The 17,700-nt window shown below is 36.4% G+C and overlaps 1 protein-coding gene across 4 annotated transcripts in view; it reads right to left on the bottom strand.

Moving 5' to 3' along the window:
• Window positions 1–17,700, bottom strand: part of USP47 (ubiquitin specific peptidase 47) — a 58,094-nt gene that overhangs the window by 35,011 nt on the left and 5,383 nt on the right. For 2 of the 4 annotated variants that reach the window (XM_064452724.1, XM_064452722.1), the window contains exons 2-7: window positions 8,266–8,325; window positions 4,995–5,198; window positions 3,907–4,023; window positions 2,643–2,781; window positions 927–1,023; window positions 243–388 (exon numbers count right to left, since the gene is read on the bottom strand). In XM_064452724.1, coding sequence (XP_064308794.1) covers window positions 243–388; window positions 927–1,023; window positions 2,643–2,781; window positions 3,907–4,023; window positions 4,995–5,198; window positions 8,266–8,325 — 763 coding nt within the window. The remainder of the gene's footprint in view (window positions 1–242; window positions 389–926; window positions 1,024–2,642; window positions 2,782–3,906; window positions 4,024–4,994; window positions 5,199–8,265; window positions 8,326–17,700) is intronic. The other 2 variants (XM_064452723.1, XM_064452725.1) reach the window with 2 other exon arrangements.

Genomic DNA, 17,700 nt, shown 5'->3' with positions numbered 1-17,700 from the left:
TAATTACAAAAATATAATGCTTTTTACTTTAACAGCTTAAAACTCACAGACATAATTTCTTTAAAAATCAAACACACCCCACGACGAAGTATCCGCCTAAGCTATGTTGTTTCTATTGAAATAAAGTGGAGTCTAATAATTATTTTTTATTATTCTGGCATTTTACACCTATAAACAGCAGTCTAGGCCCCTAGCGGGCAGCTGCTGAAGCAAATCACACAAGCTTAATAGTTGCATATTACCCTCACTACTATCCCATCCAAAACTCCGTGTGACATCTGTTGTTTCAATTGCTCTTTTTTTGCTGGTCTGCAGTAAAATAAACAGCCTTTGAAGCTGGTAGGGGATACTCGTCACAGGATCCTCTTCAGATTCTTCAAATTCCCATCTATTCACAACACAAGATATTTGACAATTAAAAATGCTTTGAAAACATTACTTAAAAAGGCATTTAAATCAGCATTTATTACATTTCAAGAGGTCTCAGACTACAGAGGTTAACTGAAGCTCTGTTTCTTGAGAAAAGTCAAATGGAATCACTTTCCATTTCTGCAGTAAATGACAATACTGTTCTTTAAATGTACAAACCTAACACAAACAAATGACATAATTCTGAAGCCATTCACTGCACACAGACAGACATGAACTGCACTTAGTATCAAACTTAATTTCAAGCTTGATGTTTTCAAGATGAGGCAAATTCTTTAAAAAGCTCGTCCATGCCACAACCAACAACGTACCATTGTATTTCACGAAAAATCTGAAGCTTTTAAGCAAATATAATTTTAAATAGTCTATCCAGCTTGACTACAAGTATGCTTTTCAGTATCCAAACATGGAAATTTTGAGAGGAGGAATTTTAAAGGGTCTCCTATCAATATATACCAGGACAAATTTAAGAACAGGTTTTGATTATGCATACTCACTTATATAACGCATTTCTAAATTCAGGAGTCATGAAAAGCGTTTGTAGAAGGCTGTTCAAGTAGCAAGTCATTGCTTGATTTACTAGCCCCACGTAACCTAAAAATACAGGAAGAATGAGATGGAAATAATGCAAAAAGATAGGAAATCAATTTAAGAGTTAACATATTTGACGCAAACCCAATTCTGTGATAACACTTATTTAAGAACTGCATCCAGCACTTGTAATTTATTGATATTTGCACTATAAAAATCAAGGGAATATTACAATTGCTCACTTCTGAGAGCAATACAGTAAGAATTTACACAACAAATTATTTCACTGAATGACACAAAGCTATTTTAGGATCACAAATTATGTTTCACAATAATAACCAATATTTAATGTTGAATACTGTACCAATAGGGAAGCAGGTAACCATAAATATTTTAACAGTTGAATTACATATTTTACAGAAGAATCTAGAATTTGTTAAAAACAATTGTGTACTAGCTTACTTATTGCCTGATGTCAACTAAAACTATACTAGTTATAATGTAAATGATTTGTATCTGCATTGGTTTGTACTATCTTCTCAGAACTATAAATAAAAAAAAAATCTCTAAAATGCCCATGCACATGTATCTTCTAAAACCTTCTCCCGTAATAATGAATTAAAACAGCTTCTAAAAATCAGTGTCATTTTTATTAGCTGAAAAGGGAATTATTTTAGTCATCTTACTGTCATTTTAAGATTTTCTCAAAAACATACAATTTTAACAACAGTTAAGTAAGCAGCATATACTGAAGCACAGTGTAATACATTAACTATGCCTATTTACACTGTGAAGCTCTTAGTAAGGATTAAAAGAAATTTCTGTTCCCTACTAGTACTGAAAAGGCAGCTAACTCTGTGCAAAACAGGCATTTTCTGTGAAGACACTCAGTTCAAACATGTGTATTTTATTTATTACTCTGCTCTATACAGAGCATCTTTTCATTGTTACATTAAATGAAAAAACAGTATGTGGCAGATAATCTTCCTTATCTCTCAAAAAACCTTGAACACACATGAATTGGAGTAATATGAATGTTGTCTTTGCGCCTGCCGAACAAATTTAGTATCAGAAGTTTGTCTCAGTAATGAGTTATAACTTGCTGTCTCTTCCTGCCCCCTGCGCACAGGCACCCAGCCAGCCTCCTGGGACCTGCCCTAGCACTCATCTGCAAGTCAGACCTGTGCTTCCCTTCCAGAGGGAGTCAGGCCACGGCAGATGAACCTCTTGGGGAATCATGGTGCACAGAAACTGCAAGCAGGGGCTACAGGAGGAAGGCTTCAGTTAACGGGCAGAGTGCAGAGATTTGGCAACAGCCCCTCTGTTACAGAGTATCAAGTACTCATTAAACTGTGAGTGAACACAGAGCTTGAGGTGAATACTTTCTGGTAGTACAACCCTGACTACTCAGCTAGGGACACAGCAGCAGATTAGTACTGAAAAGGATGACCCCTGACAGAGAATTTGAATTGCACTGTCAGAGGTAAGACAAGGATGGGATACAGCTCTTCTGTTCCCAAAGTGATATGAAATTTTGTAAAAAATGTGACAGAAAGTCTATTAGTGATGTGGGGTTTTTTAAAGTAAACTGCAATTTATTTCAAAAATCTTGAAGTGCTGCTACTTGAAAATATGCTACAATAATTAAGAGTTAGCATCATTTTTGCAAGAGAACACTATACCTGTTTCCGATTTGCTCAGGACTGAAGAATAAGAGTAGTTTTGACTGACATAGTCATTAGTACAGCCAACAGAACCTTCTCTTGGAAGAGGGCCTATAAATCTGTCTTGCACACTGTCATCTGTTGTACCTGACTCCTCCTAAAAACATAAATCCAGAGATTTTATGCAAAAATTAGACAACAAATTTTTACTTAAGCACCTGCAAGTTTTACCACTTCCGTGGCCAAGAAATCAATTTTGTTAGCATACCGCATCAGTTTTACAAAATTGCAGATATACTGTTGCTTGAGTAACTTTAATTCTGCCCTCCAAATTCTCAACCCCTTCAGAAATCTTTCCTCCCATTAGTGGAAGCAAATGCTCTTTAGAATACTATATAATCAAATACAGTACCTATCATGCATACAACAAACAAGCCTGCAGTTTAGCATCTCCTATATCTCAAGTTTTCCACAGTGAAATACAGAATGAGATTTTCTTTTTTTTTTCCCTTTGTTCTGGTACAAAAGTTACAATTCAATACTTTTTCACAATTATCCTCAAATTCTGACCTTGTGCACAATTATTTAAACATTGGGGGTTTCCTTCCCTGTTTTAAGATAATGAAGTTCACAAGAAAGGCTAAGTAGGCTAGCATTATGCTGACATAAGAGCAAAGTAATCCAATCCCTGATTTAAATAAACTACAACTGTGTTCATCTTTTACTGCATCATATATTTGAGAAATGGGAAATTTCAAATATTTTGTTATACCGGACAGTTACTTCTAGAAACACTGATAACTCTTCCCCCCCCCCAAAAGGTAAATTTGTAAGTAGGTAACTGCTGTTGATACAAGACTGCCATTTCTGAAAGTTCTACCAGAATGGCTTAATATTGCTTTCAAACACCTAGAGAAAAAGGATTAGGTATATGATTAAACCTGTATTGTTAAAACTTATCTCTAAATATGTCAAAGATTAACTAATTATGTAACCTTAGAAAATTACTCACAGCAAAGCACTACAAAAAATATACAACAAGCACGAATAAAAAGTGACAGCAAATCATTACTAATGGAATTGGTCCTACTCAGAAGAAACCTAGAAGTGTAAAATAGTAATCTAAAAGTCTGTTGAGAAGGTTCCTGAAGAAGCTTATTGTATGAAACATACAGCCCAATTTTATTTCATTTTCTGATCTCACAAAAGAGCAATACATGGAACATACATCTCCCTCCCCCCAACACTACAGTTTATGTAGCTGAGCAAAGATTTTACTTACTGGCATTATATGAGGTTGCTCACCATCTTTGTCTGTCAAATGTAGAAAGTTCTTCTTCCCTGGCTCAAAACCAGCATCAAGAATAGTTTTGTCACTGTTCTGATCTATTGGAGTCTGCTAAAAAAAAGCCAAAACTAAAAAAACCACCACACACCAACCTCACAGTACTGTTTTTTGTTAACAGAGCTATACGCAATTAACAAATTCCACCCAAGTACATTGCTTGCAGTAGCTTCTGACACCCTAAGATGAAATGAAAATAAATATTTATCCAGTATGAACAAAACATACTCATCATTAATACTGAAAGAACTTGAACAGTTTAAGAAACAGTGTAACTTAAGTATTACAGTACAGTTTAATATTTAGAAGCTGGTTAACCTATGCAGGAGTCAAGACACTGGTCTACAAGCGTCTTGCAGAACATCAAACCATCTATGTCCTGTAGAGCTTGCATATACTTGGTTTTTGCGTTTTCCTCTAAAATAAAAAACTAAAAACCAAAAAAATGACAACAAAAAACCCCATTAGTTCATCAAGGGTAAACATGACCTGAAATAAACTAATGTCTATTTCTTAAGGAATCTTACAAAGTTTTCTAGGTTCATCTAGAGAAATCACATTAACTAAAACCAAAGCCAAGTTACAGTAAGCACAGAAGTGATACTAATAATAATTTTTTGTATTACAAATTCAAATAGGTATAGGAAACATGGAAAGTCACTACACAGCATGCTTCTGTTGAGAAGGAAACATTTCCCAAACAGATGAGATTAATTATGGGAATTATTAATACATACTGACAATGAAAACTAGCATTACATCTAATTGATCATATTAGTTTCTTTTGTTTAATGATTAAATGCATATATCAATTAAAAGCACATTTTGAGACTAAAATGTAGATAGATATAATACAAAATAAAATTCAGCCAAACCAAAATAGTGGTGTCAATCTGCTCTGGTGCACCTACTACAAATTTTTACATGAACTAAATGAGCAGTACACAATCCAGATAGCACTTTTGTATAATGTGAAGGTTTAAATGTTTGCTATCAAGAGGAAACAGAAATCACTTTTGCCATACCGTATCAGTTACATTATCTCCATTTCCCCACACTAGATCAAAAGTTCCATTCACATAGCCCACTTTTGAAGCCACATCTTCAAACAGCCTTTTAAGTGGTGTGGAAGCTGGCAGGTTCAAGGTAACACGCTCATTTACTGTCTTTGAATTTGTGGTATCTTGTATTATACACAGTACCCTGGGTTCCTCAGCAGCACTTTCCACCTGAAATGACAGCAGGCAACAATTCATGAGTAAAGCTCAGAACGTTTTGGAGTTTAACTGAAAAATCAAAATAAGGCTTCATGAGTAACATGTTGCATACTTTTACAACCTGATCCTGAAACTGGATTTTATTTTTGAAAGCAGGCATAAGAAAATTAAGAACCTTCTGGTTTTGGAAAACCTATGTAAAAACAAGCTCCATTTTTATAGAAGAAAAAGGAATTTGGATGGGTGGATCACTGTGCTGAGATATAAACTGTTCAAGTTCTGCACAGAATTTCAACCAGGAAGCAGATAGAAGACTGCTTCAAAACAGGAACAGACTTCCAAATCACCACTTCAAGTTCATATTTTGCTTTGACATGATCATAAATCCTGCTGAGGTAGCAGTGTAACTTTTATGATTTTTAGGAAGCAACCCGGAAGATGTGCAAGATGTGACCATTAAACAAAAAGTTTTGTAACCAAGCCACCAACTCTCTTCTAAATCCACTGCTACATGAGTCACCGGAGAAATTCTGCCCAAACAGAAAAAAACATTGCCAAATGGCTACTAGACAAAGTAAAGAGATTTTTGAACAGCAACTTCAATATATCTGAAATCAGAAAAGTAACAATTCTGAATGAAGGCGGCAATGGAATAATGATAACGTTTTACGGACCCAGGTAAGCCAAGAAAATGGCACTTTTCCAACACGGAAAACCCAGGAAGTCAAAGATCTAAGCACAATCAATTAATTCTCTTAGTTATCCAGCTCTAGAACAATCAGCAGTAACTGATATTTAACTACAGGTCACACAAGAAAGCATCAGGTCAGTAGATGGAATAATTAGTCCCCAAGGACTCAGCCTTTTCAACTTGCAACACACAGAAAGCATTAGTAATGCATGTCAGAGCACCCAAATCTCAGTCCCTGACTAAAGTGTACATCATCTAAAAAGCGCAGAGATACATGCAATACTAGCATGATTTTCAGCAGATAAAGACAAGATAGCAAGAACTGAGTTCATACTAAAACTGTCAAACATGTCATAAGCATCTTCTAGAGAATAAAGAACTACAAAGAATCCATAAACAACTTTAGCATCCCTTGTATTTCTACACAACCGGCCTCCACAGATGGTCCACATATGACCACCACCAAAGTCGTATAACCCCTTATGGGAGCTCTTACATCACCAAACCTTTTAAAAAGGAACAGAAACATTTTAGCTGCTGCTGCATCCCTTCATTTTACAAAATCTCAAGATCAGCTGACAGTCTCCACACAACTATAAAATAAAATGTTAGCTGCCTGCAGAATCTATTCCTATCATCATCAGGAAAAAGTTGTCAGAAAAGGGCAAATAAAACAACTCCCCACAATCCGTATTATGTTAGTCCGCTTTAGACTGTGGTTTTTCTTCAGACTTTAAAGTCCAGTTTCTTTAAGTTTATTATCTGTAACCTCCTGTGTTGAAATCTTCATTAACTGCATGTTCAGAAAGATGCAAGGCACCATTTCCAGCAAATCTGCAACACTTCATACATTTAATCTTTACTGGAGAATTTTAGGTTTATGAACTACTTTACAAGACGACAGACAAAACTATTCCTGAAACATTAAGCACACATTAATAAGCAAACACAATTTAGAAAACAAAGTAATTTTGACATATTATATCCTCACTTTCATCAATAGCACCCAGAGAGACACAGAGGGCCTTACTTGAGTAGGCTAGAATTAAATTTCAAGTGTGATTACTTCTCCTGGGTTCCTTCCTTTAGATTTCCCATCATAGCTTCATTCTTCAATTTTGTTTTTTGGCTGAACAACAAGCACACAATTTCTTTCTTTCATTGTGTGGTCACAAAAGAGAAGATGAAGCTTGTGGCCCAGTTCAGTGGTCTACTTTCTTGGTTCTTCTGGAGAAGATGAGCAACAGCTAAAACCCCAAAACTCAGTAAGATCAACCTACGCTTATGACCCAGATTCCCCAGCAATGGTAGAGGTTTGCTCTGGGTGGAAGCCCACCCTCCTCCACAGAGGAGTGCACAGAGGCCAAAAGGCATTTGCCTCTTACAGCTTCATCCAGGAAAATATAAAGTTAACTCAGATTTAATGATTCCCACTGATCCTACAACCTGACCTGCTACTGTATATGAGCATGTCAGTAATAGAAGTTCTCCACTGGAGACTCAATTCCTTCTTGTCCAACTGCCTTTACATAACCAATACCTGAACTGTCCTCCTCTCTGCAGAAGAGGCCTATAAATTCAACTCCTCCTGCTCACACTTTCTCCACTACTTTTGATAGTGAATCAGTTGTGACTTATACTGGAATTGCTACTGAAAATAATTAGACACACAGTATCCAATGGATAGAAATAACACTAAGGGAACAAATTATAGAAGATTACAGAAGATTTACTGGTTGGGTTGCTGGATGTTCCATGTCAGACAAATCCTATCTTCCTTGTTCACAGATGTAATTCTGACAGACTGGACTGGTTTAACTCTGGGTTAGTATAGCTATGGGTATTAAACCATCATTTGCACTGCCACTGCTTCAAGTTTTTATAGTAAATAGATAAAGCAAAAATAACCTCAGTCCAACTCTATTCACGGCAAGCATTAACATAAGCTATCTAAACTATCAGACAACACTGTAAACACCTTGTTTGTGGCTACTTTACAGTAAAAATAGTGTAAAAGGCAATACCGGCCAGTAATAGGCCTCTAAACTATTTTGACAGGCTGTTATCAAACTGAGTCCACAAAGTAAACACAAAACTCAATTTTAATCATTATATAATCTGGTATGACAGCTACGCAATTCCATTTTTTCTATGAAAAGCTAGACGGTCAAAACCCCACACACCAGTGTAAAAGCATATAAACACACACTCAATTTGCAGCTTCTACTGTTAAGACTGCATTTAATACGTACATAATCTTTGCATTCAAGAACATGCACAAAAAATGCAGTAGCTCATGCTCATGTTAAGAAATAAACAGAATCTACACCATCATGCTGTTACTATGTATCTTGGTTATAAGTTGATAAAATTGTTTCATCTGTCTACCTGTGAAAATTTCTTCTTCATTTCAGCAAAAATACTTTGTCTGCAACTCCAAAACATATCCTATAGTATATGAAAACAAAATTGGTAAGTCATAATCCTTCAAAATAATAAACTGACTTTTTTGCATAAAGTCAGTTTTATAAGTAAAATATTATTACCACCATTCACAGAATAACTTCAAAATGAATAGCCTCCAAATACTGGAACAAGTTCTATATTAAACATGAAGTTCAGTACACGCTATTTTGACATTTAAGTTATTATAGCAGCAGCATTACATAAAATGTAAGTTAAGTTGTGATACACAACAGACTAACTTCATAAAGTACAAAAAAAAAAGCAAGTGAATAAGAAAATGTGAACAACAATTCAAGATATAAATTCATACTAACAAATTGCTGTATTATATTTTAAAAAGCCCTCCAGACATAGGTAAACATTTTACCTCAAATGGCTGAAGTGCAAGATTAGCATATAACCCTGTAATTCAGTTTATTATTGCATTTGTAAGTTACGAAGCCATCCGGTTTCTTATGAAACTCTTCCTTCATGCCTGAATTATTTCCTGTAGGAAAGTTTTTACTAATATGAACCCATTTTGAAGTACGCAGCTGAAGGTAGAGATGAAGTTATTGACTTTTCTTATTCCTAGCACTTTTAAAGAAAGCCTGCCTTACTGTCTCTGTTGTACCATAAAAAATGCCAACAATAAGCATTACCAGTACAAAACTGCTTCTGGCTAGGGACAAACATCAAATTAACTAGTTTCTGAGTCTGCAGCATTGTACTTTGTATTTTTCCAGAAAGGAAAAACAGGAAGTGAGAATGAAGATATGAATAACATCATCGCTCTTTTCCAAATTTCTTCAGCTGCGCCCTCGGTCAAGATTATCAAAACATAAAATACTGACATAATCTTTACTGACGTGCCCTACTTGCCCCATCAAATGACCTACAAAAATAGCCCAAATTAGACCACTGCATTTAACTTCTCAGCAGGATGATACATAAGGCAAGATTTCTTTCTTTGCATACAGAGAATGGAACATCCAGTTTTGAAGTTTTAATAACCCAAGATTATTAATTGTATCTAGCAGTTGTTTTCTTTACACACCAGTTTGTAATTTCAGATTTGAGTTTAAAATAAAAAAAACCCCAAACCAAAAACAAACACCATCACAATTTAAATGTTTTGTTGCTTACTGGTTTTCTTGCTCTCAGTTGAAAGTTACGTATATTTTGCTAAAGTAACTTAAAGGTTAATAGAGTCCCAGAAGCATAATTTTGAAAGTGCTGTTTATAATATTATGATAGTCATCAGGTATATCGCCCTGTGCCAAAGACTTAAGTCTTCTAACTTTCTTCCTAACCGGTCTCTCCAAAGAGCCTTTGCTTTAGCCTGAATTCCTTCTCTCCACAGACAGGCAAGTTAACTCCAGAATACACAGGGGCATGTATAATTTTCTAGTGTGCTATTTTTACTTGCTGCACACAGTGGAGGGTGGAAGGGGAGAACAGGTTCCAGGCATCACCTGAACGAACACAAATATCTACAGGTTGCTTCTTTTATAAGAATGCTCTTATACTGGGTTCTCAGGTTGTGATTTCTCAGTGAGGAACTGCTGGAAGATTTTCAAGAGTCATTTCACTCTAAATAAATTCTGAATGGCAACAGTTGATTTTCAATATACTACATAACACTCCAAATAAATCAAATTTACAAATTATACTGTTTATACAATGTCCAGGAATTTGAGAAGTAAGCAAGTCTCCAGCTGCTCTCACAAGACATATCACAAAATCACAGAAGTGCCCGTCTACCAAATGCAGCATTCCCTACTTTTCAGTTAAAGTATTCATTCTATCACTCTATGCATATACTTTATAATAACCACTAGTTCAATTCTACATTTTACAGAAAAGCTCCCTTCACCATGGAAATTTTATGTTAAAGTACAATTAAGAGAACAAAGATCATATGATACATAAGGTTGCCTGAATTTTACCCTGATAAAAATGACACTGGAATTCACCAAACCAATTATTTATTATACCTCACAAAATAGAGGAGCATATTAACTACATACTTAAAGGGTTTCAAGCTAACATACACATGGTATCCACAGATACATATAAAAATATCCTACTGCCTTTTCGTCAGAAGAGATAAGAGCAACCAAGGTAGCAACGACATCGATTCTGTACTTGTGAGAAGTCCTCAAAGCTAAATGTTGCTACTTTGCCATACCGTGACACACTATGCACACCATCCATAGCTCAGTAAAATAAGCTGCAGACCTTCAATTGCATAAGCATCTGAAGTAGCAGTCTGTATTTGCCTTTTAAGGCTACAGTTTAGAAAACCATATTATGATTATTTTACCACAGAAGCCTTCTCAAGCTAGTACTTTGGTCAGTAAATATTTGAAATTGACATTTCAAATGTTAACCTTTTAAAAATAGTGAAACATTGACACTTTCATCCCAAGTCACTCCATCTTTTACACTCCTTCATTTGTAGAAAGGAGGTGACATTCCCAAACCTGCAGGTAGAGAATTTCTGAATGTGTATTAGACCAGACTTGCAAAAGACTCTTTATAATACAAACATGCAATAAACACACACGGGCTGACATGGGTGGACATTCTAGGGCACCATTCTATATGAGCATTTACCCCATGTACCTTTCTAAAAAATACTTTTTTTTTTTTAACATGAAAGAGCTGCATCTTTAAGTTGCAGAACATAAAGCATATTGTAGCACTGAAGTAAATGAAGCTGTAATTCTGTATATACTAGCAAAGGAAGCACTGTTATTAGTGCCATCTGCAAGACTGAGACACTAGCTTTGACCATATAGGTCCTGCACTCATTGAAAATAGAGGAACAAAAAAAATTACAGTGCTACTATATCTGTCAAAACAATATTCAAATGCAAAACTGTAGTGGTTTTAACACTGTATTCTGATGGGGCTTGCTATTTTTCAGCTCCAAACCACCGAGTTCATTAAAATTCTATAGCAGCATTTTATTAGCAAAATACAAGGGCAACCCAATACAAGCATATTTTATTTATCAAATGACAGAAGGTTCTCCCAAGATTTTAACTCCTGTTCCAGTTTTTTTATAAAATTATTTTCAGAGATTGGAAGTGAAACCTAAAGCTATGCTCAAATTTCATGTAAATTCTACCCAACATTTCCAAATTCCAGTACTTCCAACAGGCAAAAATATTGACAGCATGAATTAGTAAGTAAAATCACAAGTTTCAGGTCAAGAGTTTAAATAACAGATGTGTTAAGTTCGACTGCCAAGTAAAGTTAATAGCCTATTGAGACTTAAAATGATCACCAGTAGAGAAGTTCCTACATGTCCACACCCTATAAATAATTCTCACAAATCACTGCAATACAGAGGAAAGACAGAGATCAGCAGCAAGTGGCAATGGCAGACATCATGCTTACATTCACTAAATTACTTGGATGATTAAGCTTAGGACAGCAATTCTTAGACTTCATGTAGCCTCAGCAAGTTAAGGCTACCATATGAAATGCACTCAAGTAACTACTGCCTATTACATGTCTCCTGGTCAAACTCTGGGGTGTATATTCCAAGTCTGTGCAACTGACTGGGTGCACGTTTCCAGCAGTTACAAGTATCAAGTGAAATGTGGTAGCTTCAATCATGAAAAAGCAGTCTGTACTTACACATTTTACTTCTAAAACATCATCATGTAGAAACATTCAGACATTACCGTTCAACTGAACAGAAGTTTGTTTCAACTCTCTTTCTCAGCAATAATAAATTGCTATCAAACCAGTGTCTTGAGAAACCACAACCATACTTCAGGAATTCCTTGACCTATTCCAAGGGATCCAACCCATTAAACACCACACTGGACACATGCTGACAGCACTCCATTCTGCACAAAATGTGAATGCCAAAGACCTTTCAAATATACATCAAGTAATCAGAGAGAGCTATGTTACTGTCTCCATGATAAAAGCTCTCTTTTTACCCTGTGCATTTGGAACTATGGACTTCAGAGAGTCCTTACAGCCCACAACTCCATTCTCTCCCCAACGAGGCTAGTCATGCTCCATGCTTTTTCCCAGCCCAACAAAAGTTCCTTTTACAGAGAGGCCAGCTTCCCTGATACAGCCAGGCAAGCAGGTCACTCCCCTGGGAAGTAAACAAGGGGCGATGAAGGTCCTCAGTATGAGCAAAGCATCGAGCCGGTGGTCACCATCACTTCAGACACTGATGTAGTTACTCATCTACTGAAGAAAAGAGAAATTGGACTCACATTTGGCTTTATTTTAGAGGAAAGACGCAACTTTTTTGAAAGACAGGTTACTAGACTAATTCTGTCAGAGCACTGTAAGTTGCCTCAACACAGGTGCCTCACTGCAGCCTAGTTTGAGTTAATGAGAACAGTGCACTTAGAATTCTGTTACAAATGCCTGAACCAAAACATACTTTACAAAGAAGTATTTTACAGTACACTTGTGACAAACTGAATACACTTTTTTAAACACTGGTCCCAAGAAGTCTCGATAAGCAGAATCATTTTGAGCTGTTAACCTGATATATCTTGTGCTGGAATGTCTCCTGAGGGAAAACAATTCTGAACAACCTTTAGACACAATCATTTAATTTTGAATCTGACTGACTGACTTTGTGGTATCAGCTTTGTGAGTACCTGAATAATAAACTTTATCCTCAACTTAAAATTCTTCACTATACCTGGAGAGACTTCAGGCAAGATCCAGCAACTGTGCTTCGAAGCTAGTGAAACTAAACAGAGGTTCTCTGTCCCGTTACCAGTGAAAAAAAAAAACAACCCATAACTAACTTCACACAGAGCCTAACACACCATCCACATTGAATAATATATACCCTGACTCTGGCCACTTTCCTAATTATTGAACTTTCTCCCCCTTCCCTCCCCTGCCCCCCCCCAAATGGAATATCAAGGATTCACAAGACTTAGGGAAGCCCTTTCAGTCTATCCTCTTGTCTAGGAACAAGACTGGAAAATAGGAAGGAAAACTATCAGAAGGGTGTGTACTGGGCCAGACCGGGGTAGAAGTAATTTCCTTCACAGAAACCCCTATGGCGTTTTAGATTTGTGACTGAAAAGATGCTGATTAACACATATAACCATATGCCATATAACGCCACACTCAGCCACAAAAAGGAAAAGAGGAGGTTTAGTTAGGTTCCATCTTTGCGTGGGAACTGGCTGGGCATTGGTCCACTCATAGGATATGGTGAGTGACTGCCTTTTCATCCCATGCTTTGGGTTCCCCCCCCCTCCCCGGTCTATTATTCCAATTCTCCTTAACTTATTAAACAACTTTCTCTTGACCCTCAGGTTTTCTTGCTTTTACTCTTCCTTTCCTCCTCCTCTGTCCCACTGGGGGTGGGAAGTGAGCGAGCAGCTGCATGCTGCGTAGCTGCCTACCAGGGCTAACACACAACAGGGTGATTTTAAAAAACTATCTTGAAAGTGATACCATTATTTTTTTAATTTGCATAACTGAAATGTGGCTTTATTTTTTGTTTGTGTTTTAATAATTCACACACACGGCAGCCTAAAAACTTCAAACACAGCAGTGCTTCAATTATACAAGCAGTTAAAGCTTGAAGAGCTGCAACTGCGGCCAGAAGCAGCTGCCTTGCTCCCACTTGCTTATTTCCACCCCCACACTGTCCCCTTTCTTGTGCTAGTACAAATGGTCATGCATGCAGCTACATGTTGAGCAGGCTCAGATAGCTAATCCTGCTTAAAATTAATCATTTCTGGTTGGTTTTTCAGTGTGTTAGCTTTAACCTGAATCAACCCTAGCTTCTCAACAGAATCCTTAACTCTCCTGGAAAGGGACTGTGTGGTCTAACGGTGCCAGCAGAATAACAGTAGTAGTATTTTAAATGCAGGTATTACATGTAGTAGTACTTAAGTTACTAAACACCAACATCACCTGGACACACTGCAACTTTCTTTGGCACCCTGAAAGATTAAAATTACACCCTCCATCCTTAGGTATGAGTCTCTGTAAATGTCAGTGCTGCTCACAGGACAAGAATAACAACTCCCCCTTCTATCTTGAATGGCCGAGAAGAGCCAAAAGTGTCATTACTGCAGCAATCATATTGCTTTTGCCTTCACCCCATGTTTGCCCTGTTTTCCAGCCCACTGTAGATACAGCATAACTGCTGGAGATCAAGAAAGAAGGCTGGGGCCATACTGAGACTAATGGCCCTGGCTAAGTGAACCCTAAGAATGCTTTCCTATGGCGGATGACCCAATGCAGAAAGGAAGAGAGGTACAAAATAAAATTCTGTAGCAGGGCCTCTGTGATCTTATTACTTTTGGAAAAAGGAGTATATGTTTTACTCTCATCTCTGCCTCACACACATCATGGATTCATTTTTTGTTTTTAAAGATCACCTCCTCGGAAATGCTTCTCTGTAACAAAAGTTTAATTAAAGAAAATTAACAAAAGCATTTGCTACCTCACCGAAAGAGAGTTGCATGCCAGCTGTTAACTGTCACTCCTGTAAAATGCATATGGACAAATTATTTTTATAATACATATACACTTCAAAGCCTAATACTTCCAACTTTCTAAACATCACCAAAAATAACTCTATGCCTCAGAAATAAGGAGTACATTATGAGGCTAGAGTTTACCTTTGAGAGTTTGTTCCTACTATTGTAGGTTACTGGGTCATCTGTAGAAGCATTTATGAAAGAATAGAAATGGCATCCATAAAAAGTTGGTATGGGGCCAGAGATAAGTACATGTATCCAGGGTGTTCAAAAGACTGTAGAAAAGGATATGGTGGGGGGCACGTGTCTGGGGACAGCTGAACTAGAGATCAAAAAACATTTACTTTTCATTTTTACAGAGGCCATTTTCCATCTAAGTTCTGCATTTTAAAAGACTCTAAATGTGTCTTAAGAACGTCTTGAAGACCCAGTCTTCTTCACTTATCTCCTAATGGTCTTTTAAATACGGTAAATTAAGGTGATTCAAAATTAATTACTTCCCTTAAAAAAAAAAAATCGAACATAGCAACTGCCAATAACGAAAGAGTACAGATATTTCCTGGTCCTGCCTACATATCACACAAGAACTCTAACAGTTTCCTGTTACTAAATTAAGGAAATTAAGGGTTAACAAAGAATACATCCACAGTAGTAACAGACTGAGTTTTAAAATTTAGAAAGTTTTCCCTTAACCACTGGACATATTGAGTCTACTACTCTCTTATTCCTAAAGGTTGTAATTTCAATGGATCATATTTTCTTTCATGCTATAACCCTGAATTAATTTCCAAAGGTTTTTGTAACCAGACCAAAATAATTGTGCAAATTAAATGTAAATGAAGTTCTATATATTTGCAAACTACCTTCCAGCCTCTGTACATTCATTACAGTACAAACTGTACATTCAGATCTGAAACAGCCTCATCTTTATATGGCTTCATTTGCATCTTGTCTCCACCTTCTTAGCCACCATGCTCCTTGTTTTTCCTTCCGAAAAAGAACTGAAAAAAGGATATGCGAGACCATCACAAGGTACTCATTACGTGTTTACATATTGACATATAATCACATCATTTTTTTTTCCTATGGAGAGTCACAGAAGCAATGGATGCGCTTTCACACCTGCCCTCCATTCTTTCAAGTACAGAACTACCATGAACTTTATTGAAACATTTTTCCTATGCTACTAATACTCTAGAGACTTTCTGCTGGATTGTTACAAGTGCAACATTAGCATAAACGCAAATTAGAGTCTGAGCAAAAATAATATGAGAGTTCTCTTTTTGGACGACTTTGAAATGAACCACAAAATCACCAGCAGACATGCATGCTAAAACTTTTTTGTACAGTTTAGAGATTAAAAGATGTGGACAGAGGGGTAATTTTTAACTCTTTAATAACACTCTGATTTTAAACTGTCCACCTGCTGCTGGGGAAGGATAAAGAGAAGCCGAATAGTGAGGTGGGTCAGCAGGGATTCTTCATGTAGTTCTCTAGCAACATTGCACAGAATGAAGGATAACAGTCAAGAGCATAAGCACCCATGAAACCTGGGCAGAAACTCTATCTGCTACCAGTACCAAAAAGGGCTCCACAGAGAACATGGAACTCTGAAGCATAATGTCTCCATAGAAGGTATAGGTAGGAAAATGTACATATGAGGAAGGACCTAGATGATTTTTCCATGTATTAACTGATGAAATAGTTTATTTACGAAAATACACATACTACTTCAAGTTGTTATATCTGCTTTTTCACTTTTCCTTCAGTTATTGTTACTGATCTCAGCAAAATACCTGTACAAATCAGTAAACACACCTATCTTCCATTCCTTTAGCTCCTGCAGTACTCCACCAGTCTTCTTAAAGACGTGCTATTTACATATATTTCCAGACATTATTTACAGTGAAAACTTTCTAGTATATCCAGTACATTTCTCACAGTTTCAAAATTAAAGCGTTCACCAATCCTACAGAATTAATGCATAATGAATGTTACTTAAAAGGCTTTCATCACACCTGATTATTGAGAAGATAGACCTAAATTGCAGCACATTAATCAGTTCTAAGCTATTCACAGAACTGCCAGTCTAAAAATAATCTGTTGTCATTTTTTCAGAAGTACCTAAAGTATCCTTGTGGTCATAACCTCAAAGATTAAACTGAATCAAGTGATTTTTAGCAGTTTTTACCCCTTAACTTTTTAGAACATGGCCAACAAGTCCTTTTTAGAAGTTATTTCATCTGCCAGTACAATGCAAGACCATTTGTTCAGTACAAGCTGATTGCATGCAAAACATTGCAAAAACCAAAGAATATACTACACACTTCAGTGGCTGAAACTGATCAAGTTGGTTATCATTTTATCAGGAGTTTACAAAACAATTTAAAGACTTACTCATATTTTCAATTATCAGTACTGTAGTTATTAGCAGCATTGTTCCGAGAACGTTTTATTCAAGACAAAAACCCCAACCAAACAACAGTAGAAAAACCCCAACAATACACCACCAAAATGCTAACAGACAGTTCATCTGAAGGTATACCATATTCATTCTCAAAGAAGAAAAAGTGTAAAATATCTGCTTTAAGTGTTCACAGAAGGAATCACTTTTTTTCAAATGTAATTCAATCACTCAATTTTCTGGAGACATAACTTTCACACTTAGTTTCTTATGTAAAACCCAATACATTTTCAAACACAATAGAAAGAATAGAGCTGGACTAAACACAGGATTAAAAATCCTGTGACTAGATACATGAATATCTGTACATATTTTAGTGCATTACTATCAATTGTAATGTACTGGGAAAACGGTTTAAAATAATACTTGCCCCCGCCCCACTCCAATTTTAATTGACATGAGTCAAAGGCAACA

This window comes from Phalacrocorax carbo, chromosome 5 (assembly GCF_963921805.1).
Source record: "Phalacrocorax carbo chromosome 5, bPhaCar2.1, whole genome shotgun sequence".
Lineage (NCBI taxonomy): Eukaryota > Metazoa > Chordata > Aves > Suliformes > Phalacrocoracidae > Phalacrocorax > Phalacrocorax carbo.
The sequence above is the reverse complement of the archived record's forward strand: the minus strand, read 5'-3'. Positions and strand labels throughout refer to the sequence as shown.